At 42.0% G+C, this 22,307-nt stretch overlaps 7 protein-coding genes and 2 non-coding genes across 9 annotated transcripts in view; 4 read left to right on the top strand and 5 right to left on the bottom strand.

The window, feature by feature from the left end:
* LOC139645270 (histone H2A-like) overlaps window positions 1-22,307 on the bottom strand; it is an 83,225-nt gene that overhangs the window by 21,508 nt on the left and 39,410 nt on the right. The gene's annotated exons all lie outside the window — the stretch shown is intronic.
* LOC139645291 (histone H2A-like) overlaps window positions 1-22,307 on the top strand; it is a 31,772-nt gene that overhangs the window by 856 nt on the left and 8,609 nt on the right. The window contains exon 2 of the mRNA XM_071520975.1: window positions 20,454-20,463. Coding sequence (XP_071377076.1) covers window positions 20,454-20,463 — 10 coding nt within the window. The remainder of the gene's footprint in view (window positions 1-20,453; window positions 20,464-22,307) is intronic.
* Window positions 960-1,271, top strand: LOC139645295 (histone H4). The gene has a single exon (XM_071520980.1). It carries the CDS (start codon window positions 960-962, stop codon window positions 1,269-1,271), a length of 312 nt encoding a protein of 103 aa, XP_071377081.1.
* Window positions 8,596-9,006, bottom strand: LOC139645289 (histone H3). The gene has a single exon (XM_071520972.1). The coding sequence runs from the start codon at window positions 9,004-9,006 to the stop codon at window positions 8,596-8,598; it is 411 nt and encodes a 136-aa protein (XP_071377073.1).
* On the bottom strand, window positions 10,067-10,675 carry LOC139645274 (histone H1-like). The gene has a single exon (XM_071520959.1). It carries the CDS (start codon window positions 10,673-10,675, stop codon window positions 10,067-10,069), a length of 609 nt encoding a protein of 202 aa, XP_071377060.1.
* Window positions 13,104-13,176, top strand: trnav-cac (transfer RNA valine (anticodon CAC)). The gene has a single exon. It is a non-coding gene; the product is annotated as a tRNA-Val (tRNA).
* Window positions 13,866-14,246, bottom strand: LOC139645283 (histone H2B 1/2-like). The gene has a single exon (XM_071520967.1). The coding sequence runs from the start codon at window positions 14,238-14,240 to the stop codon at window positions 13,866-13,868; it is 375 nt and encodes a 124-aa protein (XP_071377068.1). The 5' UTR covers window positions 14,241-14,246.
* LOC139645297 (histone H4) lies at window positions 15,098-15,409 on the bottom strand. The gene has a single exon (XM_071520981.1). The coding sequence runs from the start codon at window positions 15,407-15,409 to the stop codon at window positions 15,098-15,100; it is 312 nt and encodes a 103-aa protein (XP_071377082.1).
* On the top strand, window positions 19,472-19,543 carry trnad-guc (transfer RNA aspartic acid (anticodon GUC)). Its single transcript has one exon. It is a non-coding gene; the product is annotated as a tRNA-Asp (tRNA).

The following is a 22,307-nucleotide window of genomic DNA, read 5'->3' as shown; positions in this document are numbered from 1 at the left end:
TTGACCGCCAATTCGTCATACATCATTGAAATTTAAAATATCCCGCGTTTTTAAACGTTTTATACACAGCTAGAACACGAACGAAATAAACAATCATATAATATTGTGGGATTATTTAGATATGCTGCAGACTATTTCAGGTTATTTCAGCATGCTGAAAACAAACTTTGTGCTGAGTTGCTGTGTGAAGCAATTTTGGCAGATTTGATTGTGGGGAGAAAGCCCTCCAATTGCATTAACATTCTGTTCTAATATAGTGAAGTGAACACATCGGCTCAAGTGGTATTTTCTGATATGTTGTGTTGAAAGGTTATGTTGAACCAAGTTGTGTATTTTTAGTGTTTTTTTTGTTTTTTTTTTTTTTTTAAGAGGAGAAACACACTAATCATGTTGTCATGTCTTGTTGCTGTTAGAAAGTGATTTATTAGAAACACAATGGAAATACACTCAAGAAAGTGTTTTTTTTAAGATGCCATCTATCCAGTTTCACTTCATATTTAATGTAATCATTCCAGTGCATATGTTTTTTGTTGTTCTGGACACCTCATGTTTAGTTAATGTCAGTTTGCCCTGGTGACTCTACAACCTCCTCCATGTAACTGTTGAAAAGATTAAACATTATGACTAAGACATATTTAGACATGATAATAAACATCAAGTCATAGAATTGGTAAAATAATGAGGTGCAAGTCAGAAATAATTTTGTGGGCATTTTCTAGCTTTTATTTTGAAGGCAAAGTCGCCTAACCGGAAACGCAATTGCTGATAGCTTCGGTTAACTTGCCACAGCTGAAGTGCCTTTGAAAAAAAAAATGTGGGGAAGGACCGCAGAGTTTGGCACCGCCCAGCAAAGCACGCTCTTCCCTTCCTCATTTAGGTCCGCAAAGAAGGTTTAAGTACTGAAGCTTTCTAGAATTCTGTATCAGTTTCTTTTTGCTGTGAAAGAAAACGCATCGAAAATGAGTGGCCGCGGAAAGGGAGGAAAGGGACTCGGAAAAGGAGGCGCCAAGCGTCACCGTAAAGTTCTCCGTGATAACATCCAGGGAATCACCAAACCCGCCATCCGCCGTCTGGCTCGCCGCGGCGGAGTCAAGCGTATCTCCGGTCTGATCTACGAGGAGACCCGCGGGGTGCTCAAGGTCTTCCTGGAGAACGTCATCCGTGATGCCGTCACCTACACCGAGCACGCCAAGAGAAAGACCGTCACCGCCATGGATGTGGTCTATGCTCTGAAGAGGCAGGGCCGCACTCTGTACGGCTTCGGCGGTTAACTTCATTTACCATCTCATACTCCAACACAAAGGCTCTTTTAAGAGCCGCCCACTTTATCGATATAAAGAATTGTGTTCCTATTTGTTTAACCATTTAGTGTTACAGTTTCTGTAACTGCTTGAAATATTGTTACTGAAACCCAACAAAACTTCAATACTAACATGATTAAGATGCTCAACAGAAGTAACTGAATTGCACCAGGAATGTGCACAGATATTTTTAGGGGCAGTCGCTCAATTGCAAAAAAGGCACTAGGAGAGCCTGGAACAATTTGCTGTCTCATTAACATAATTTAACATGGCATAGCATCATACTCCAAAGACAGGCAGCTCCAGAAGGTGAAAATGATATTTAATCAGTTTAGCTGTGTGGTTTTATTCTAGTAAATATCTGCTAGTTAGCTGAAAACTATATCAAACACATAACATGTAAATTAACCAGCAAAGTTAACTAGGTAAGTGGCACGCAGCCAAAAGTGGGTATGTTACTATTGCTTAATTTATCCAACAAGCCATCTAGCAAGTCAGGAGCAAAGCAAGCTAATCCTTGCATGACACTGAACTTGCTAACCATATCATTAAATATTTGGGGTTCACACATTAACGTGCAGATCTAGTTCTCTGCCAGAAAACAATTGCTTAAGTTTGAAGAATGGCTCACCTCTGACACACTGGGTGGCTCTGGGTGCTTGGGCACCTGCCCCTTTTACCTTAATTGAACAAAATGCCTAGCCTTATTCAATCTTATGAATCGCCATGCAAATTCGTAGAGTGCTGAAAACTGTGATTCATAGAGACTGGATACCAGGCTACAAAATGCCCCTTCCAATACAAATGTATTATTTTATTTTAGGCATTTTCCGAATAGTTAATAAATTGTAGTGATACGAGCAAAACTATTTGAGCAAATGTAAAACACATGAGATTGTTTGCACAGTGCATTGCCCCTTTCCCTGTCTCACATGTGGACAGGGCTGTGTTATCAACAGAATCACAGAGCAGGAGGACAACAAGCCAAATATTGTTGCAGCCATTAGTTAAACCTGGCAATATATCACATATCCTGCAATTATTTTTAGCATGTATGCTAGGCAATGAATCAATGTAGCTAATTGAAACTTGGACCGAATTGACTATTGCTAGCTAGCTTGATGCTGCTGCTAAAAGTGACTTTCTTCATCCAGGAGCCCAGATTCTCTCATTTGCTAACATTATTTTTTTAATTTTACATATTATATAGTGAGTGGCTGCAAGATGCCCTCGAAAGCAAGAAGGGCAAAAGTAAAAGAGAAAGTAAGTGATTAAGCTAAATGATGAATCCTACAATCTCAGTATATTGCATACACTGGGTACGTTGTGGCCAGAAATATATTGCACCAATTGAGATGAATAGACAGGTGTTTAGACAGTTTTGCGTATCCCCGCCTGTCACGCGGGAGACCGGAATTCAATCTGTCTGTTTTCTCTCTCAAAGCTTTATCTCAGCTCAGTCAGTTAGACAGGTGGTCAGTAAGACAGGTGAGTAGTTAGACAGCTCAGTCAGTTGGACAGTACAGTCAGTTAGACAGGTGATTTGTTAGATTGGTAGTCAGTTGGACAGCTCAGTCAATTAATAAGTTAGACAGGTAGTCAGTTAGACAGCTCAGTCAGTTAAGCAGGTGCTCAGTTAAACAGAGAGAGAGAAAACAGATACAGTTATAAAGGTAGTTAGACAGGTTAGTCATTAGACAGGTGGTCAGTTAGAAAGGTGATTAGTTAGACAGGTGGTAGTTATACAGGTGATTAGTTAGACAGATCAGTAAGATAGGTCGTCAGACAGATGATTTGTTAGACAAGAAGTAGTTACACAGCTCAGTCAGTAGGACAGGTGGTCAATTAGACGGGTGATTAGCTAGACAGTTGTCTAGTTAGACAGGTTAGTCAGTTAGACAGGTGGTCAATTAGACGGGTGATTAGCTAGACAGTTGTCTAGTTAGACAGGTTAGTCAGTTAGACAGGTGGTCAATTAGACAGGTGATTAGCTAGGCAGTTGTCTCGTTAGACAGGTTAGTCAGTTAGACAGGTGGTCAGTTAGACGGGTGATTAGTTAGACAGCTCTCTAGTTAGACAGGTTAGTCAGTTAGGCAGTTGTCTAGTTAGATATGTTAGTCAGACAGGTGGTCAGTTAGATGGGTGATTAGACAGTTGGCTAGTTAGACAGGTTAGTCAATTAGACAGGTGGTCAGTTAGCATCTGTCTAACTTTATTAGTTAGACAGGTTAGTCAGACAGATGATTTGTTAGACAGGTAGTTAGTTAGACAGCTCAGTCAGTTAGATAGGTGGTCAGTTATACAGGTAAGTAGTTGGACAGCTCAGTTACACCGGTAGTGAATTAGACAGGTTAATTGTTAAACATTTAGTCAGTTAGACAGCTCAGTTATACAGTTAGTCAGTTAGACAGCACAGTCAGTTAAGCAGGTGTTCAGTTAAACAGAGAGAGAGAGAAAACAGATGTATGTGTATGTGGCTCCACAGCTGAACCTGTGGCAGTTGAGTTCTGTGGCAGTTGATGACATCACCTGCTGTGAACATGATTGTGTATGTGGAATGAATTAGCCTTTCATTCCAGCGGAACACTTTAAAGTCTGAATGAAGTTTGTAGGTGAAAGTATGAAGGAGGAGAAAGGCAGCAGTTTTGGGAAGAATAATAATAGTTTGACATATTTACACCTACTTGTTCTTAGTCTGTGTTTCCTGTTGAAAAGCTCGGCTGGCACTAAGTTATAGTTCACTGTTCACCATATTAATGTTTGATGTCCACTTTAGTCTCTGTTCTGTAGGTATTCTGGACAGTGTAATACATGCAGCGTTTATAGTACAAATGGCACATATTATAGCATTTTTCATTATTATTAAGACATCAAACATGAATATGGGTGCTCACTTTCGACAATTAAATACAAAGGAATTGGTTTAAAGCAGTATTTCTACCTGTGTCAGACAGAGTGGTCAGCAACACTGGGGCCCCGCAGGGGACAGTCCTGTCTCCCTTCCTCTTCACCCTCTACACCACGGACTTCAACTACAACACAGAGTCCTGCCATCTTCAGAAGTTCTCTGATGACTCTGCTATAGTTGGATGTATCAGCAAGGGTAAGGAGGCTGAGTATAGGGCTGTGGTGGGAAACTTTGTCACATGGTGTGAGCAGAACCATCTGCAGCTCAACGTGGCAAAGACTAAGGAGCTGGTTGTGGATCTGAGGAGGGCCAAGACACCGGTGACCCATGTTTCCATCGAGGGGGTCAGTGTGGACATTGTGGAGGACTACAAGTACCTGGGAGTGTACATTGACCATAAACTGAACTGGGCTAAGAACACTGAAGCTCTCTACAAGAAGGGCCAGAGCCGTCTCTACTTTCTGAGGAGGCTGAGGTCCTTCAACATCTGCCGGACAATGCTGAGGATGTTTTATGAGTCTGTGGTGGCCAGTGCTCTCCTGTTTGCTGTTGTGTGCTGGGGCAGCAGGTTGAGGGCAGCAGACGCCAACAGACTCAACAAACTGATCCGCAAGGCCAGTGACGTTGTGGGGGTGGAGCTGGACTCTCTGGTGGCAGTGTCACAGAGGAGGATGCTGTCCAAGTTACATGGCATCTTGGACAATGTCTCCCACCCGCTCCATGACTTGCTGGTCAAGCACAGGAGCACATTCAGTGCAAGACTCATTCCACCAAGATGCACCACAGAACGCCACAGGAACTCATTCCTGCCTGTGGCCATCAAACTTTTCAACTCCTCCCTCAGAGTGTCAGACACTCTGAGTCAGTAGACTGGCTCTTGAACTTATTTCACCCGGTCAGCAGTGATAACCCATAACTTATAACTTATATCTAACTGTGCAATACCAATTTTTTTGTGCAATAATTCAACTGCAATAATTCAACTGTGCAATACTTATTAATTATTTAATTATTAACACTGGTGTATGTATATATTGGAGTATGATGCATATTGTACAGAATTCTTATTTCTCTTATTTCTATATTATTATTATTATTTTTATTCTCATTGTTATATATTGTAGTATAATGCACATATTTTACATATTTCTTACTTTCGTATTTCTATTTTTCTTATAATTTCTTATAATTTCTCTACGCTTGTATATATTCACTTCTACAATGTGAGCAGCTGCAATGTAACCCAATTTCCCCTCGGGGATCAATAAAGTATTTCTGATTCTGATTCTGATTCTGATTTATTTTGAAGGCTAACTGGCCTTTTTCTGGTAATTGGAACAATTACAAAAACAAACAAACAGCTAGAGTGGCGATTTTTTTATCTAAATAATGGTGTAAACCTGCATGGAGCCATTTTTTTCCAGTTATATTTTTTTCTAAAGACAGGTTCCCAGCAACTTCAGTTGTTTTGGAGAACGCGGCACCATACTTCAGCTGGCAAGCTCCGGGACTGTTGTATGGACAGACTGTTGTATGGACTTTACCCGGCATTGGGGGGTCAGGGGGTGAGTAGATAATGACTGCATTTTCATTTTTGGGTGAACTATTCCTTTAAGTCTGAGTCCTGCGTTAGTCACAGTGAAAAGTGACAAAATAAAGGAATTTTGTTGCTAAACCACCTTTTTTTGTTTTGAAGATTTTTTTGTTTTTTTTTTATACTGGAGTGAAAATTATTAAATGTGAAATTTTGTTGAGAAAAATGAACGTTGTCTGGGAAGTGAAGGATAGCCTTTTTTATATATAATTCTCCATAGAGATACAGGAAAGAGAGGAGGATGACATGCATCAATCACCAGATGGAATCAAACCCCATAACCTTACAGTGACATGGAGGACAATTAACTGACTGAACAACTTACATTCTTCACTCTTGAAAAAAAATAAAAATAAAAATAAACATTGGGTGCTCAGAACAACAACATCATAATACAATCAAATCAAACCAATATACTCACTGGAATTATTACACTGAAAATGTAGTTAGTGCCTATATGGGTTTGTAAGCTATTGCATTCACCAAAGAAAAAAAAAATGATCGGAGATGGTTTCTCGTAATTGTGAGATAAAGATCTCGTAATTATGAGAAAACTTATCTTGTAATAACGATAAAATAATACTTCCGGTTTGGGCATTTATAGTTAGAAATGGCACATATTATGGCATTTTTCATTATTATTATGACATCAAACATTAATATGGGTGTTCACTTGTTGAATTTGACAATTAAATACAAGGTAATTGGTTTAAAAGTGCATTTCTACATTTTAAATGCTTTTATTTTGAAGTCTAAACGTTGCATATATTACACTTGCAGTATGGCTGACTGATCCTGCCATGACTCTTCTTAAACCACTTGGGCCTAAATGTTAGTGTGTAGTGAAAGTTCAGGTCTGCAGGAGTGTTTTGACATAGAACTTGTGCTGTTACAATGAAAGGTAAACTGTACAGTGTCCAATTTAGTCAGACAATGTCAGAAAGTGTAATATATGCAGCATTTACAGTTAAAAATGGCACTGTCTCACCACCGGACACTTTCCCCAACCCCGGTGATCCTTAGGCCTGGCAAGGACTCACAAAATATCACCAGCTACAGACCTATCAGCCTCCTCAGCCCCATTGGGAAACTCTTCGAACGCATCCTCACCTTATGTCTCAACCACCACACTGAACACCTGTGCCTATTCAGAATTCACAAAGCCGGATTCAGAAAGCACCGCTCCACAACTGACAACATCCTCCATCTATCTGAATCCATCACGCAACTTCTCCAAAAAACAACACACCTTGGCAGTCTTCTTTGACATTGAGAAGGCTTTTGATCAAATGTGGCACAATGGACTACTATACAGATTATCAGACTCAAACCTCCAGCTCCCTCGCTCCATCCGGAACATCATTGCCAGTTTCCTCAGCAACCGTCCAATCAAAGTCAAGGTATCCGCATCCATCTCACTACCCTTCACTCCAGAAGCAGGTGTCCCCCAGGGGGCAGTACTCAGCCCACTCCTCTTCATCCTGTATAGCTCAGACATCTATTACCCGCCTCCACAATAATCCACGTATCACAATTCACCGATGACTACTGGACCAGCTCCAAATCACCACAACTTGTAATAAAGTACAATGCATCAATGAAATAGAAAACTGGTCAAATATGTGGAGAGTGAAACTCAATCCAACAAAAACACAGTGCGTATTGTTCAGCAATAATCACACCTCGAAACCAAACATCCATATCACGGTTCACAACCAGACCCTCACCCTGACCAACCAAGCAAAATTCCTAGATATCATTCTTCAACGAAACATGAAATGGACGACATGCATAAAACACCTGAAAACTGAAGGCAACAAGCGACTGAACCACCTGAAAGCCCTCTGTGCAGGGAAACGAGGAGCAGCGCCTGAAACAATCACCAAAGTTACACCAGCTACATCCGTTAACTTTTTGAATACTCATCACTGGCCTGGATCACTGTCTCACCCCAACAATTAAACGAACAACAAATCATCCAAAATAAAGCAATAAGACTGGCTTACAAACTCCCAGCATACATCAGCTCACACTACTGCCACCAGATCTCAGGACTACAAACCATTCGTCAAAGACTCATCATGGGACAGAAATACGTCAACAGAGCCACCGATAACCCAGCCATCATTTCTGTCATTCAATTATTCATTTTATTTGTATTTCTCTAGTGGTTTTAACCAATTTTCCAATAAAGGCTGTTTTAACAGTGTTCTAGAAGTCTAGAAATACACCAACCAAGTCAACGAAAGCACTTCCGCTCTGCAGTGTCTCGTTCGGGATTTTCAAAATAAAACCAGCCTTTATACAGAAGAGGATTAGGGCCACGTGAAAAAAAATTCCAATTTGGTTGTGCTAATAGGATTAGGCCAGAATTCTGGCCTAATCCTATTCAACATATTTGTCCAAACATTAAATGCTAAGATTAAAGAAAAATCTTGGAAGTGAAGATACTAACTTGTAACTGTTTTTTCTGCAAACACACAGTAAGCCAGTCAAAGGAGGGAACATCCTTGGACAATGTTAACTGTTTGAATGGTTTTGTAGTCTACAGGTCCGCCCCCCCCCCTCTCCTTTATGTACAGTTGAGACTGCAAACAGCAAGGTGGCATCAAACTTGCTGTCACAATTACATACTGCTGCTATAAGTTATTTTTTATTTAAGAATCATATTATTGTAATGACTTATGTAATATGTTATTGTAATAGCTAGATCACAAAGGAGAAATAACTCTTTCAGTGAATAGTGAGGTGGCTCTTAAAAGAGCCGTTGTGGGGAGTGACCGCAGGGGAGTTTAAGCTCGCTCTCCGCGGATGCGGCGGGCCAGCTGTATGTCCTTGGGCATGATGGTGACCCTCTTGGCGTGGATGGCGCACAGGTTGGTGTCCTCAAACAGGCCGACCAGGTAAGCCTCGCTGGCCTCCTGCAGAGCCATGACAGCGGAGCTCTGGAAGCGCAGGTCTGTCTTGAAATCCTGAGCGATCTCTCGGACCAGGCGCTGGAAGGGCAGCTTGCGGATGAGCAGCTCAGTGGATTTCTGGTAGCGACGGATCTCTCTGAGAGCCACGGTACCGGGCCTGTAACGGTGGGGCTTCTTGACGCCGCCGGTGGCCGGGGCGCTTTTCCTGGCAGCCTTGGTGGCGAGCTGCTTCCTGGGAGCTTTTCCTCCGGTGGATTTACGGGCGGTCTGCTTGGTTCTGGCCATGGTACAAACGTTAGTACTTCCTTCTGAAGAGCAGAGAAAAATATGTTGCTGGAGAGCCGATCTCGGCTTTATATAGGCAACGCCGGGGCGCTGCCATACGCTGATTGGTCTGCCAGAGGGAAGCGCGCGCTTCAGAAGATCAACTATTGGCGCTTTGGAAAGTCCGCCCAAAATTCAAACTAGACCACTCCTCCACAGCAGGATTAGGACTGAGTCTGAATGCAGCAGAAAGGCTTTTACTGAAAAGGAAGAAGAAATAAGATTTGACTATTTATTTTTTATTATTATTAAAGTACTTTCAATCCCTTTAAAAAAAACGAATATGTGGAAAAGATAACCAGCAAACCGACATCATGGTAAAAAGACATGAGATCAAATAATACAAATCAAATAATACAAATAATTTTCAACAATAAAATGAAGCAAATCGAATGAAACAATGTTATGATTCAACACACTGAGTGGAGTGTGAAGAATGGAAATTGCATGTCTTCCATGTATGGACTTAGCCTATTAAAATAGATGCAGCACTTGCGTTTATGTAGTTGGTGCTGTGTCTATAATCTGAAGAGAAAAGGTCGAGGAAACAGAAAAAGGTAGAGGATGGGGAAATCAGCAGCCGCCTAATGCATGATGTTTTATTGCAATCAAACCTGCCGTTGAGTCCATAAGATTCGAGCTGTCCGAGTACTTGACTCTGGACTGGCATACTGTTGTAATGCATGAAGTCAAGTATTTGCATATGTACAGTTCATACAAATGCCTTAGGTGCTCAAACAGCAGCACTTATCTACACAAACGAGTGTGTTGTTATGAAAAGTTATGAAAAGAAAATAAGGCAACATTGTAGTGACTGTGATTAAAAAGGTAAGTGATCAGTGCCCATGTGGTGTGTGGTGAGAGACAGAAGGGGGTGGGGTAATGAGCCACATCAACAATCTGTGCTAATTTCTATTAAGATGTGTAATTTCGAAAATGTGAAGAGGAAAATGCTCTTTGAAAGTTGTGGGTGGCTCTTAAAAGAGCCTTTTGGTATGGCAAAGAGTGGAAGCCGGGAAGCTTACTTCTTCTTGAGTGCCTTTTTGGGCTTTGCTGCTTTGGGCTTGGCAGCCTTCTTGGCGGCAGGTTTCTTGGCAGCAGCGGGCTTCTTCGCCGCCTTCTTGGGGCTCTTTGTGGCCTTTTTCGCCGCTGGTTTCTTCGCTGCGGGCTTCTTTGCTTTCGCAGGGGATTTCTTGGGAGTTGCAGCCTTCTTAGGTGCAGCCTTCTTCTTGGGGCTCTTGACGGCTTTCTTGGCAGCGGGCTTCTTGGCTTTCGGAGCGGCTTTCTTGGCAGCCGGCTTCTTGACCTTTTCAGCCTTCTTGGCGACCTTGAAGGAGCCGGAAGCCCCGGTCCCCTTAACCTGGACCAGGTCGCCCTTTTCCACCAGCTTCTTGATGGCGATCTTGACGCGGTTATTATTCCTCTCCACGTCGTAGCCTCCGGCAGCCAGGCTCTTCTTGATGGCGGCCAGAGACACGCCGCTCCGCTCCTTGGAGGCGGACACAGATTTAGTGATCAGTTCACCGACGCTGGGGCCGCTCTTCTTCGGCTTCACAGCCTTCTTCTTCGCGGGTTTGGCCGCTTTAGCCGGGGCGGCGGCGGCGGGTGCAGCTGGAGCGACTTCTGCCATTCTTCTCTTCTAGTCTGTTCTGCTTCACACAGCTCTACAGAGTCTGACTGGACTGTTTGTCGATGCAGAGCAAGAGGCGGGACTTATACACATTATGAGGACCGTGTAGACTCAACACACGCAGCCGCTCCCTGTGCAGCTCAAATGTGGCGAGATTTGTGTTTTCTCTTCCACCTTTTACAGATAAAATACGCCGATCGGAGATGGTTTCAAGTGTAACTGTTATTGGACCCGTTAGAAAACTAGTTTCCTCTCGGGATGACGCCGTTTTTAGCGATGAGAAGACTTGAATTGTATTCAGGGAAGCTTCAAACCTCTCCAATACACCGTCACAGTATTCGGCTCGCAGTGGGATTTCTTCACATTTCGACTCGTAAAGTGGTTTAATATGCTTTACATTGCAAACAACACTAGTTGTCCAGTAAGCAGAGGTGTCTGACGAGGGAATAAAAGTCAAAGTACCGTAGTGCTGTGATTTGTTTTGTTTTAATCGTCAGATGTTTTGGTGTCGGTAAACACACTGATGCTGGCGGTGACTTAGGGCGGGTTACCTTGAGATTGTTGCTGAGGCGTTAACTTTCTGACTCAGGTGAATGCTGCAGTCATGATTAATGAAACTGAAAATATGTTTTGTTTAAGTTTGTAATACTGTCATTTCATTTCATTTTACATGAAAGTAGGCCAAACGTGTATTTTCTCCAATGGACACAAATATCATGATTGTCTAATATAGATTCTCATACAATGTAATCCAATTTGAGTCCATTTGACTGAAATATCATTCTGTAGGCTATTTATCTTTTTTTATTGTGTGTAAAACTACCTTTTCAACCACTTCAGCCTCTTCAGTGATTTTATTAAACAGAAGTTGCTTGGAGATCAGTTGAATTTTGGTTCCACATTTGTCCCTGATTTTATAAATCTACTCCAAGTCAGCGTTTCAATACTTAAACATATAATTACAAACTTGTGATTCTCAGCTCTTCACAACTTTAGAGATACACTTTTATTTTATTTTTGTGTCACAGATGGACTTGTTTCTTGCTGAATAGTTGAATAATTTAACAGGGACAGAGAAAAGACAACTTGATGAGAAAAATGTTTCATTTTTTTATTAGTACCACTTTGGTAGTGTAATATTTCCATTAGTAACTTTATATGATGGTCTCTCAACAGTCACAGGCTCTTCTGCTGGTCTAGGATCAGATCCTACCAGAGCCGTCCAGCCAACATAGAGAGTCTGACTTTGACTGAAGTGGCTTTAAGATGAGATATGCTTTGTTGTCCCCGTGGGGAAATTTGTCTTGCACTCTGTGTTGCTGTGTCACTCAATCATCAGTTCCATACACAGCATGCTTCACATCATACATACATACATTATCAAACAACAAATAAATAAACTTAGGTACAATACCAATAAAAGAATTAAAAGCAACCCATTGCACAACCCTGTTGCATCATGCACCTATGCAACTATTGCACTGAACACACAACCCCCATAGCTTATTACTGAGAAATGATTGCACATAGCCCCAAAGCCTCATATAGGCTAGCCGACTATTCAGAAACTTAATTGAGGTAGGCACAAAGTCGAGAACACAGAATTTCAACATGGGTCTTCCAGCTGAATGCTGTATTTGTACAGTAGTATTTCTACTGTATTTTTTTTTTTGTCATGTATGACCATCGGCCCATGATCCCCCACTGCCCTAGGGCCAAATACAGTCTCCTCAGTCTTCTTTGCATTTAAAATAAGATAGTTAACATCACATGACATTTCGGAGTGGTAGGCTGATGTATTTTCATCCAAAGAAGTTTAATATGTAGTTCCCAGGCTGGCTGCTTGTGCACTCATTTGTGTATAATGTGAAGAGGACTGGTGAGCTGGCGCAGCCTTGTGGGGCACCTGGGCTGACTGATCTAGATTCTGAAAGGGTGTTGTTAAACTTAAAATAATAAATAGTAAATAATACATATTTCAGCCAACTTACTGTCTCAATCAAAAAAAGGAAAACTAATACATGGACTGATTACCCCCTGTTAAAGTAGTATTCACTGTAGGGTAAAGTAATATATCAATCAAACTGACAATATACTGTAGTAGGCTATATAAACATAGGCTTATGTAAGTTATAATTTGAAGCTTTAAGATACAGTATAGAGACATGTACAGAAACCAAAATCGTAAGCTTACTAGTAATTGTGTAATTTAATTTTTAGTATGAGCAGTTACATATGACAGTATGCATTATGTAATTTCATGGCTTTTTGGTTAATTAGTTTACAGTTTTAATTGTTAAGAAAGAAAGAAAGAAAGAGCCTTGTAGCTCCACATATACACAGGAACAACTTGTGGCTTTCAGTCTCATTGTCTCATATGTCTGGACACAGAGAGCCATGTGGCTCCGTCACAGCAAAGGATTCAGCAGTTTCCGTAGTGTAGTGGTTATCACGTTCGCCTCACACGCGAAAGGTCCCCGGTTCGAAACCGGGCGGAAACAACCTTATTTAATCTTTGAATGAGCTGGACAGGCAGTGAAGTAGCCAACTCTCTGAATAAAATCATAGCAGACACAGAAATCTCTCCTGTCTGATCTCTACAAAACACTTCCCAACTCTGTTTTGCATCTAGCACAAAATAGCACTCTCCTCGTTAGCCAGCACCATAGCTCCTGCATCACATTGCTAGCTTGCCTGGGAAGCTAAGCAGGTTTAGCTGTGGTCAGAAAAGCGCTATATAAATGTAATCAATTATTATTTATTATTACAATGAGTGTCCCCGCGTGCCACGCGGGAGACACTGACTGATAACAGACATTGACAGACAGATATTACTGTTATATCAGGTGTGTCTAGTATGAACTGCGTAAGGAAAGGTCCCTTCACATACTGGGTAGTGGAGAAGAGCATCATGAGATCTATGGAGCTTCCAATCTACAAATGTTATTGTAGACTTTGTGATTCATTGTAATTGAGGGAAAATATTCATTGTATAGGGATATATTTCCAGCAGCCAAATGTGTCAAAGCAGCTTGAATTACTTTGGTTTGTATTAGTTGTATTGAAAGTAATAACAACGACTTCTCAAAACATAGATTTCTCCATACCAATTATGTGAATGAATAAGCTCTTTGTTGAAGTAGTGTGTGGCCCTTAAAAGGACCTTTGGGTGGATGCAGTTCCAGGCGGTTTACTTGGAGCTGGTGTACTTGGTGACCGCCTTGGTGCCCTCGGACACGGCGTGCTTGGCCAGCTCACCGGGCAGCAGCAGGCGGACGGCGGTCTGAATCTCCCTGGAGGTGATGGTGGAGCGCTTGTTGTAGTGAGCCAGGCGAGACGCCTCACCGGCGATGCGCTCGAAGATGTCGTTGACAAAGGAGTTCATGATGCCCATGGCCTTGGAGGAGATACCGGTGTCGGGATGGACCTGCTTCAGCACCTTGTACACGTAGATGGCATAGCTCTCCTTCCTGGTCTTTCTGCGCTTCTTGCCGCTCTTGCTGGCGGTCTTGGTCACGGCTTTCTTGGAGCCCTTCTTGGGCGCTGCCTTGGCGGGTTCAGGCATGACGAGATATCGATACTTTACTGCAGAGAATAGTGAAGGAGAGGCGGTACCGTTGTTTTTATAGATAGTTGATGCAAATAGTGCTGTGCTGCTCCTCGTATACGATTGGTTGAGATTCAGCGGCTACGGAAAGAACTCGCCTATAGAATTATAGCAGATAGAGCTGGTATACTCATTCAAATGATCAAACTCAACACAAAGACTTTCTTCTGTAACTGTGGAGAATTGACCACTGAATCATGCAAATCAAGATAATTCAACTACTTGAGCTGCCTATCTTTCCAGTATGAGGTTGTGTTAAAACGCTATCAATGTTTTGGTAAAATATACAATGTTCATATTGGCTGTTACAGTATTGCATGCAGTTAGGAAGCCCTTGTTTTGGGATTGAGCCAATTCCCCTCAAAATGTCTGCATGTCTCTGGAGAAATATTTAAAAATGTTTAGTAATAGGAGTTCCTTCCTGCTGCAGCCACGGCATCTACCCCCCTCCCGCCCTTCTCCAAAGACTCCCAGAGTACTTATTGTAATATTTTTATTGGTTATATTTTCTGTCTTCTGTTTGTTGCTCCCTCCACCCCCTTTTATTGTACCTCACTCGCCCTCTCAGATGTCGATTATGCTGTTTTAATATGTTACTTTGTCAAATGTCCACCTTTTGTATTACACTTAAGAGAGCAGGTAACATTAAATTATGTTGGTTGTGTTAGCAATACAAACTTGGAACAGAAAATGCAGCTGTTTGATTAATACTTAAATACATAATTAAACGTAAACAAGAATACAACTCTTTCTATCGATAAAGTGGGCGGCTCTTAAAAGAGCCTTTGTGTTGGAGTATGAGATGGTAAATGAAGTTAACCGCCGAAGCCGTACAGAGTGCGGCCCTGCCTCTTCAGAGCATAGACCACATCCATGGCGGTGACGGTCTTTCTCTTGGCGTGCTCGGTGTAGGTGACGGCATCACGGATGACGTTCTCCAGGAAGACCTTGAGCACCCCGCGGGTCTCCTCGTAGATCAGGCCGGAGATACGCTTGACTCCGCCGCGGCGAGCCAGACGGCGGATGGCGGGTTTGGTGATTCCCTGGATGTTATCACGGAGAACTTTACGGTGACGCTTGGCGCCTCCTTTGCCGAGTCCCTTTCCTCCTTTTCCGCGGCCACTCATTTTCGAAGCGTTTTCTTTCAAAGCAAAAAGAAACTGATGCGGAACGCCAGAAAGCTTCAGTATTTAAATCTTCTTTGCGGACCTAAATGAGGAAGGAAAGAGCGCGCTTTGCTGGGCGGCGCTAAACTCTGCGGTCCTTCCCTACGTTTTCTTTGGCTGTGGCAAGTTAGCAGAAGCTATCAGCAATTGCGTTTCCGGTTCGGCGACATTGCCTTCAAAATAAAAGCAAGAAAATGCACACGATATTCTTTCTGACCTACATATTATTTTACTAATTCTATGACTTCATGTTTTTTAATCATGTCTAAATATTTCTGAATCATAACATTCAACAACACAGTCATTTCAACATGATTAAAAACAGAAACAAATTATGTCAGTGTCTCCTGGACTCACACTTTATTTCACTGTGCTCTGTTTCTATGGTGAAGACCGACTCAAACTGCTAGCTAGACTGAGAGCGTGGTGTCAAACTGTTGATTAATTTAGTGAATTTCAGGCCATTCGCATGCATTACAACACGAAGGTCGACCTGGAGGACCGAGGATGTCCAGCTGGAGTTGGACAGTGTCCTCCTTTAAATTCCAGTCCTGCGTTAATCACAGTGAAAAGAAACAAAAGTGACAAAATAAAGGATTTTTTTTCTGTTTTGAAGTGAACATTTTTAAATGTGAAATGTTGAGAAAAAATGACGTCTTCTGGGAAGTGAAGGATGGCCTTTCTGCTTTTTTAACATAATTCTCCAGAGAGAAAGAGAGGAGGATGACATGCATCAATCCCCAGATGGGACCCATTAACTTTACAGCCACATGGAGGACAATCTAACAAAGTGAAACTCTAGGACAAATTGATCAATACGGTCAAATCAAAATACTGTTACATTGAAAATGTAATTAGGCCTATATGGGTTTGAGTATGCTGTGTAAATGTGCTTTTGGAAACAAAAAAAATGAACAGCATTTATAGATTCCAAACATACATTGCAAACACAAGAATCGTGACATCTCCAGCATGCTGAAATAATCTGGTATTGTCTATGTTTAAATAATCTGACAATATTATATTTGATTTTCTTTATTATTGGTTAATTATTTCGTTTTTTATTAATTACTTGTATATATAATTGTGTAAACCAGTGGTTCTCAAAGTGGGGTCCGGGGACCTACAGGGGTCCTTGAAGGGGTTCCAGGGGGTCCCAAGCAAAAAGGGGAATCATTTATTTTCACTATAATTCCATCCATAAGTAACACAATGACAGAATGTATGACTATTTTGATCATGGGTTTCATACACTTTCTGTAATAAAACATCTAAAAGCAAAAATCTTATAAGATGGGGGACTCTGGGACAAAATCTTATCAAATGGGGGTGCGTGGTCAAATTTGTGTCAGTTTAGGGGTCCTTGACGTAAAAAAGTTTGAGAACCACTGGTGTAAACAATGCGTTTAAAAAAAGGCGGGATATTTTAACTTTGAATGATGTATGATGTCAGCGTGGCGGTCAGAAAACAAAGCAACACATTGGGGCTCTCGCTCCTACTCACCACGCCCTTTCACATTTTTTGTGTACATTTCGTATTATGTGAGGCAACATTATAGTTCAATTTTATGAAATTTATTCCATCTTATTGAGGGTCCCCACTGTTTAACTTAGGCAGTTTATTAATGTAGCCTAACTGGGTTCATGGTCATATATAGCCCACATAAAAATTGGTGAACTTTTATGTACAGCACACAACTAAACATCGAACAAAAAGTTAGGAAATTTGTGTTTGGTAGATTATTTCTCTGTTGTAACAATGCTTCTTGGCAATACATTTTATACCGTTGGAAAGCCTGTTTATTTCCCTTTTAAATGGTGCCCCATTTGTAAGGAACATGCATTTGTGGGATGAGCAGCACAGCTGAGTATGTGGGTTGCGCTCATGAAAAATTTGTCAAATCTTCTCTGCCAATGCCAAACAGCTTATTCTGCTGTTGCTATTGACTCTTGTTCTGAGCTTCCAGTACCCCCAGGTGCTGACAATCAGGTACCTGATTGGCACCTGATCGGCAGCACCTGTGAGCATGGGCCCTGCTACAGTGGTCAATTGGTGTCTGCTCCAAGAATCGGCATGCCACGTTTGTTTGATCTCGATAAGGCCTGTGCGATAGGGCAACTTCAAGCTGGTGTTCCACAAAAGCAAGTTGCGGCATTATTTGGAGTGAGCCATAGTGCCATCTCCAAACTGAAGGCCAAGTTCCATGAAACGGGGGATGTCAGAGACAGACCGTGAAGTGGGCGTCCCAAGAAGACGACACCCCAAGAAGACCGGTTCCTCACCCTTTCAGCACTTAGGAACCGTAGGCTGTCTTCTACAGATTTGCAGTCAATGTCTGCAGGACGATATGGCACACGGCTCTCGGCCCAGACAATCCGGAACAGACTGCACGCAGCCAATCTCCGGGTTCATGGGGCTGCCAGGAGGCCTGCCATGACCGCCCTTCACCGTCAGGCCCGTTTGCGCTGGTGTCGGCAACACCTGCACTGGAACCTGAACATGTGGAGGAACGTTATGTTCAGCGATGAGTCCAGATTCTGCCTACGGAAGTTGGATCGTAGGGTCAAAGTGTGGAGAAGACGGGGAGAACGCTATGCTGATTGCTGCACCGATAGAGTAACACCTTTTGGTGGAGGCAGTGTGATGGTGTGGGGCGGCATCTCCATCACTGGAAAAACGAGGCTTGTCATCATTGGAGGCAATCTCAATGCAGAGAGATATTGAGATGAGATTCTGCAACCGGTGGCGATCCCATATCTCCACAGTCTGGGACCGAACTCCATCCTCCAAGATGACAACGCTCGCCCCCACAGAGCGGGGTTTATCAGAGGCTACCTCCAGAATTTGGGGTAGTAGAGAGAATGGAATGGCCTGCCAACAGTCCTGACCTCAACCCAATTGAACACTTATGGGATCAGCTTAGGCTACTGTTCGTGCTAGAGTGACCAACACAACCACGTTGGCTGACTTGCGACAAATCCTGGTTGAGGAGTGGAATGCCATCCCACAGCAGTGTGTGACCAGGCTGGTGACCAGCATGAGGAGGAGGTGCCAGGCTGTTGTGGCTGTGTATGGTTCTTCCACACGCTACTGAGGCTCCTGACTGTTTGTTAAATGAATAAATTGTAAAATTGCCAATATGTCTTGTTTCTTCCTTGTTACTGATAGACTTCAATCATCCAATCCACCAAACAACACCAAACAAGAGTCAATAGCAACAGCAGAATAAGCTGTTTGGCATTGGCAGAGAAGATTTGGCAAATTTTACATGAGCGCAACCCACACTCGGACTAACTCCAGAACGTGCCATCTGCAGAAGTTCTCCGATGACTCCTCCATCATCAGGAAGACCAAGGAGCTGGTGGTGGACTTTCATATAGGAGCAGGAATCCCCCAACCCCTGTCACCATCCAAGGGGAGGAGGTAGAGATGGTTCCCAGGAGTGCAGCTCAACAACAAACTGGACTGGTCGGACAACGCTGAGGCCCTCTACAGGAAAGGACAGAGCAGGCTGTACTTCCAGAGGATGCTGAGGTCCTTCAATGTGTGCAGCAGGCTGCTGCAGATGTTCTACCAGTCTGTAGTAGGCAGTGCACTCTTCTTTGCGGTGGTGTGCTGGGGAGGCGGCATAAAGGCAGCAGAAGCCCACAAACTGAACAAGTTGGTGAAGAAGGCTAGCTCTGTGGTGGGACTCAAACTGGACAGTCTGGAGGCTGTGGCAGAGGGGCGGATTAGGGGAAAGATGAAAGATCGACACCATCCTGGAGAACCCCTCTCACCCTCTCTAAGATGAGGCTGATGAGGAGCAGCTTCAGCCACAGGCTCCTCCTCCTACATTGGGAAATATGTACAGTTAAAGTATCAAAAATTAAAAGTGGAAACAGCGCCATAAACTCCTCTGTTGTGAACAAAAATGTATGCATTTGCAGTGTTTCAGAACTCCACAGACTCAGAGTCAAAAAGGGATTGACCTCCGTTACTACAATAATAACGGATGACCTCGTCTCCCTGAAATGCACCTTTCCTCGTTAGTATAGTGGTGAGTATCCCCGCCTGTCACGCGGGAGACCGGGGTTCGATTCCCCGACGGGGAGGAGGATTTTTTCTCTCTCACAGCTTTATGGAGGCAGTGAGGGATCTGAGCTCAGGACTGATGGACAAACTGAGGAAAATTCAGCTGGAAGGAAGAAGGGAATTCATCCAGTTCCATTCAAGTTTATTTGTCTTCACGTCTATGGATGTCCTTTTCTTTAAGATTGTGGTTATGTGTTTGAAAATTGTTATATTGTTATATTGCACATATATATTTGTACATATTTTTATTTCTTATTTCTTATTATATTTTTTATTATATTTTAATTGTATTATTATTATTTTTATTTCATTTTATTATTTTTATGTTTATTGTATGCACCTCCATACCAAAGCAAATTCCTTGTACTGTGAAAACTTACTTGGCAATAAACTTTATTCTGATTCTGATTCTGATTCTGATTCTGGAATTGATGTCTGGTTTATCACTGCTGTCTTTACAGGAGCATGTCGTGCTATATGCTTGATGTCAGATTGTTATTGTCATCATATCTCAGATATGTTTAGTATGAACTGCATGAGATACACCACATACTGGGGACTGGAGCGGACGGATATATCATGAAATCTATGCTGATTCTACTCTGCATCAACTAATTGTAATAGATTAATAGATTGTGAACCAGATAGAGCTAAGAAAAAATATAACTAAGAAAATATTACATGTTGTTAGAGTTTGTGATAACTTGTAAATATAAAATTATGTCTGCCAGTAAATGAAAAAAGACAGAAAAAACCCCAGAAACTGCCCAATTTATATCTCATGTGCACAAAGTAACTATGACTTATAAGTGTATTATAAATGTTCAGTAGGCTACTCTGTAAGGAAAACATAGAAACTGCATAGAAAGTGCTCATAATATTAAACAGAGCCTAACTATGGGGGGCAGGGGGCTCTGTCTGAGTCTGGAGCCGTGTCAGAGTAAAGGTTTTTTCACATGCAACTTGGGATATGAAAGTTGTATACGTGGAAGTCAGGGGGCTTTCACTGAAGCTGTAGCGAGGTCGGTGTGTGACAGATTGGGGATAGGAGAACCTGAAAGTGTCACAGCCAGTGTTGAGTTTTGGCCTAAATTCAGTTAATATGAGAGAGTATGACATTCAAGATCAAAGTAATCCAGCGCACACCGGGATTGTTCAAATCGATTTTTTTAGTTTAATTCATATAAAATATCGGGGCGAACAACGCGTTTTTCGCCCCAATATTTTATATGACTTAAACTAAAAAAGTAGATTTGAACAATCCCGGTGTAAAAGTATTTTACGGGAGACAACCCCTGTAAAATACCATAAAGCCATGCTTTCTGGTCGTGGTGGTGGAATAGCAGTAATACATAAATATTGTTTTAAATGCTCTCCTGCAAACTCTTTTGGTGTTTTTAATTAATTTGAAATGCTTAGTTTCATGGTAAATGGTAAGGTCCCTTTATTATGTGTTGCAATTTATAGGCCGCCCAAGATAAACAATTTGTTCATACATGAGTTCTCAGAGCTATTATCCCTGATAATCCCCAAATATGACAATATTGTCATTCTTGGAGATTTTAACATTCACGTCTGCTGCCCTTCCCATGCGCTCATTAATGATTTTTTTAATGTTATTGAGTCTTTCAATATGGTCCAGTCTGTCAAAGAACCCACACATAGTAAAGGACATACCCTTGACCTTGTGCTCTCACTCGGTGTTTCCCCTACCATGTTGGAGATTTTACATATGACCACAAGGCCATTACTTTCAATGTGCCCCTTCCTTACCCCACCTCTATTATCTGTCACCCAGTCCGCTACTCTCGCATCATGAACTCCAAGACTGCCAGTAATTTTGCTGAGGTCTTTCAGACTTCTGCACTACATTCAAAATTGGGTCCTTTTCAAAACCCTGCTGAGCTCATTGAAACTTTTAATAATACCTGCTCAGCCATTCTTGATTCGATAGCACCACTTAAAGCTCTAAAATCTCTCAAAAAATCTGCACCTTGGCTAAATGATCATACCCGGCTCATAAAGAGACTGTGTAGAAAAGCTGAGTGGAAATGGAAAGCTGACAAACTACAAATCTCATTAGATATCCTAAAAACTCACATGGCAGACTATCAGTGCGCAGTTAAGGATGCGAGATCTGAGTATTTTTCCAACATTGTCACAAAGAATAGCCATAACCCCAGGACGTTGTTCAAGGTAATAGATTCAGTCATTAATCCCTCCCCTTCCCATAATATTGAACTTTCCCAGGAAAAATGTGAAGAATTCCTTAATTACTTTGTGAATAAGATTGAGGTCAGACTCAGATCACTCCTGACACCTATGATCTCTCTATCTCCTCAAATATTTTAGTCTTACTTACACATTTTGAACCTGTTACCTCTGACTTTAGAAAAAAATATACTTTCAATGAAATTGTCTACCTGCCAATTGGATGCTATTCCGACAAAAGTCCTAAAGGAAGTGCTTAGTACAGTTTGCCTGTACATTTTATCTATTTTAAATGTTTCCTTAGCCACTGGTAGTTTCCCCTGTCTTTAAGCATGCCATAGTCTTGCCCTTGTTAAAGAAACCAAACCTGGACCCCTCTGTCCTTACTAATTACAGGCCCATTTCTAAATTATAATTTTTGTCCAAGGTTCTAGAAAAGGTTATATCCTCACAGCTGACTACTTTCATGAACAATAATGGTATCTTTGAAAATTTTCAATCAGGTTTTAGAGCCCTCCATAGCACAGAGACCGCCCTTATAAAGGTCACAAATGATTTACTCCTTGCAGCTGA

This window comes from Centroberyx affinis, unplaced genomic scaffold (genome assembly GCF_046629955.1).
Source record: "Centroberyx affinis isolate AG114_WGS23_722 - 3 ecotype Tasmania unplaced genomic scaffold, CSIRO-AGI_Caff_v1 ptg000840l_1, whole genome shotgun sequence".
Classification (NCBI taxonomy): domain Eukaryota; kingdom Metazoa; phylum Chordata; class Actinopteri; order Beryciformes; family Berycidae; genus Centroberyx; species Centroberyx affinis.
Note: the sequence above shows the minus strand (reverse complement) of the source record. Positions and strands in the feature narration are given on the sequence as shown.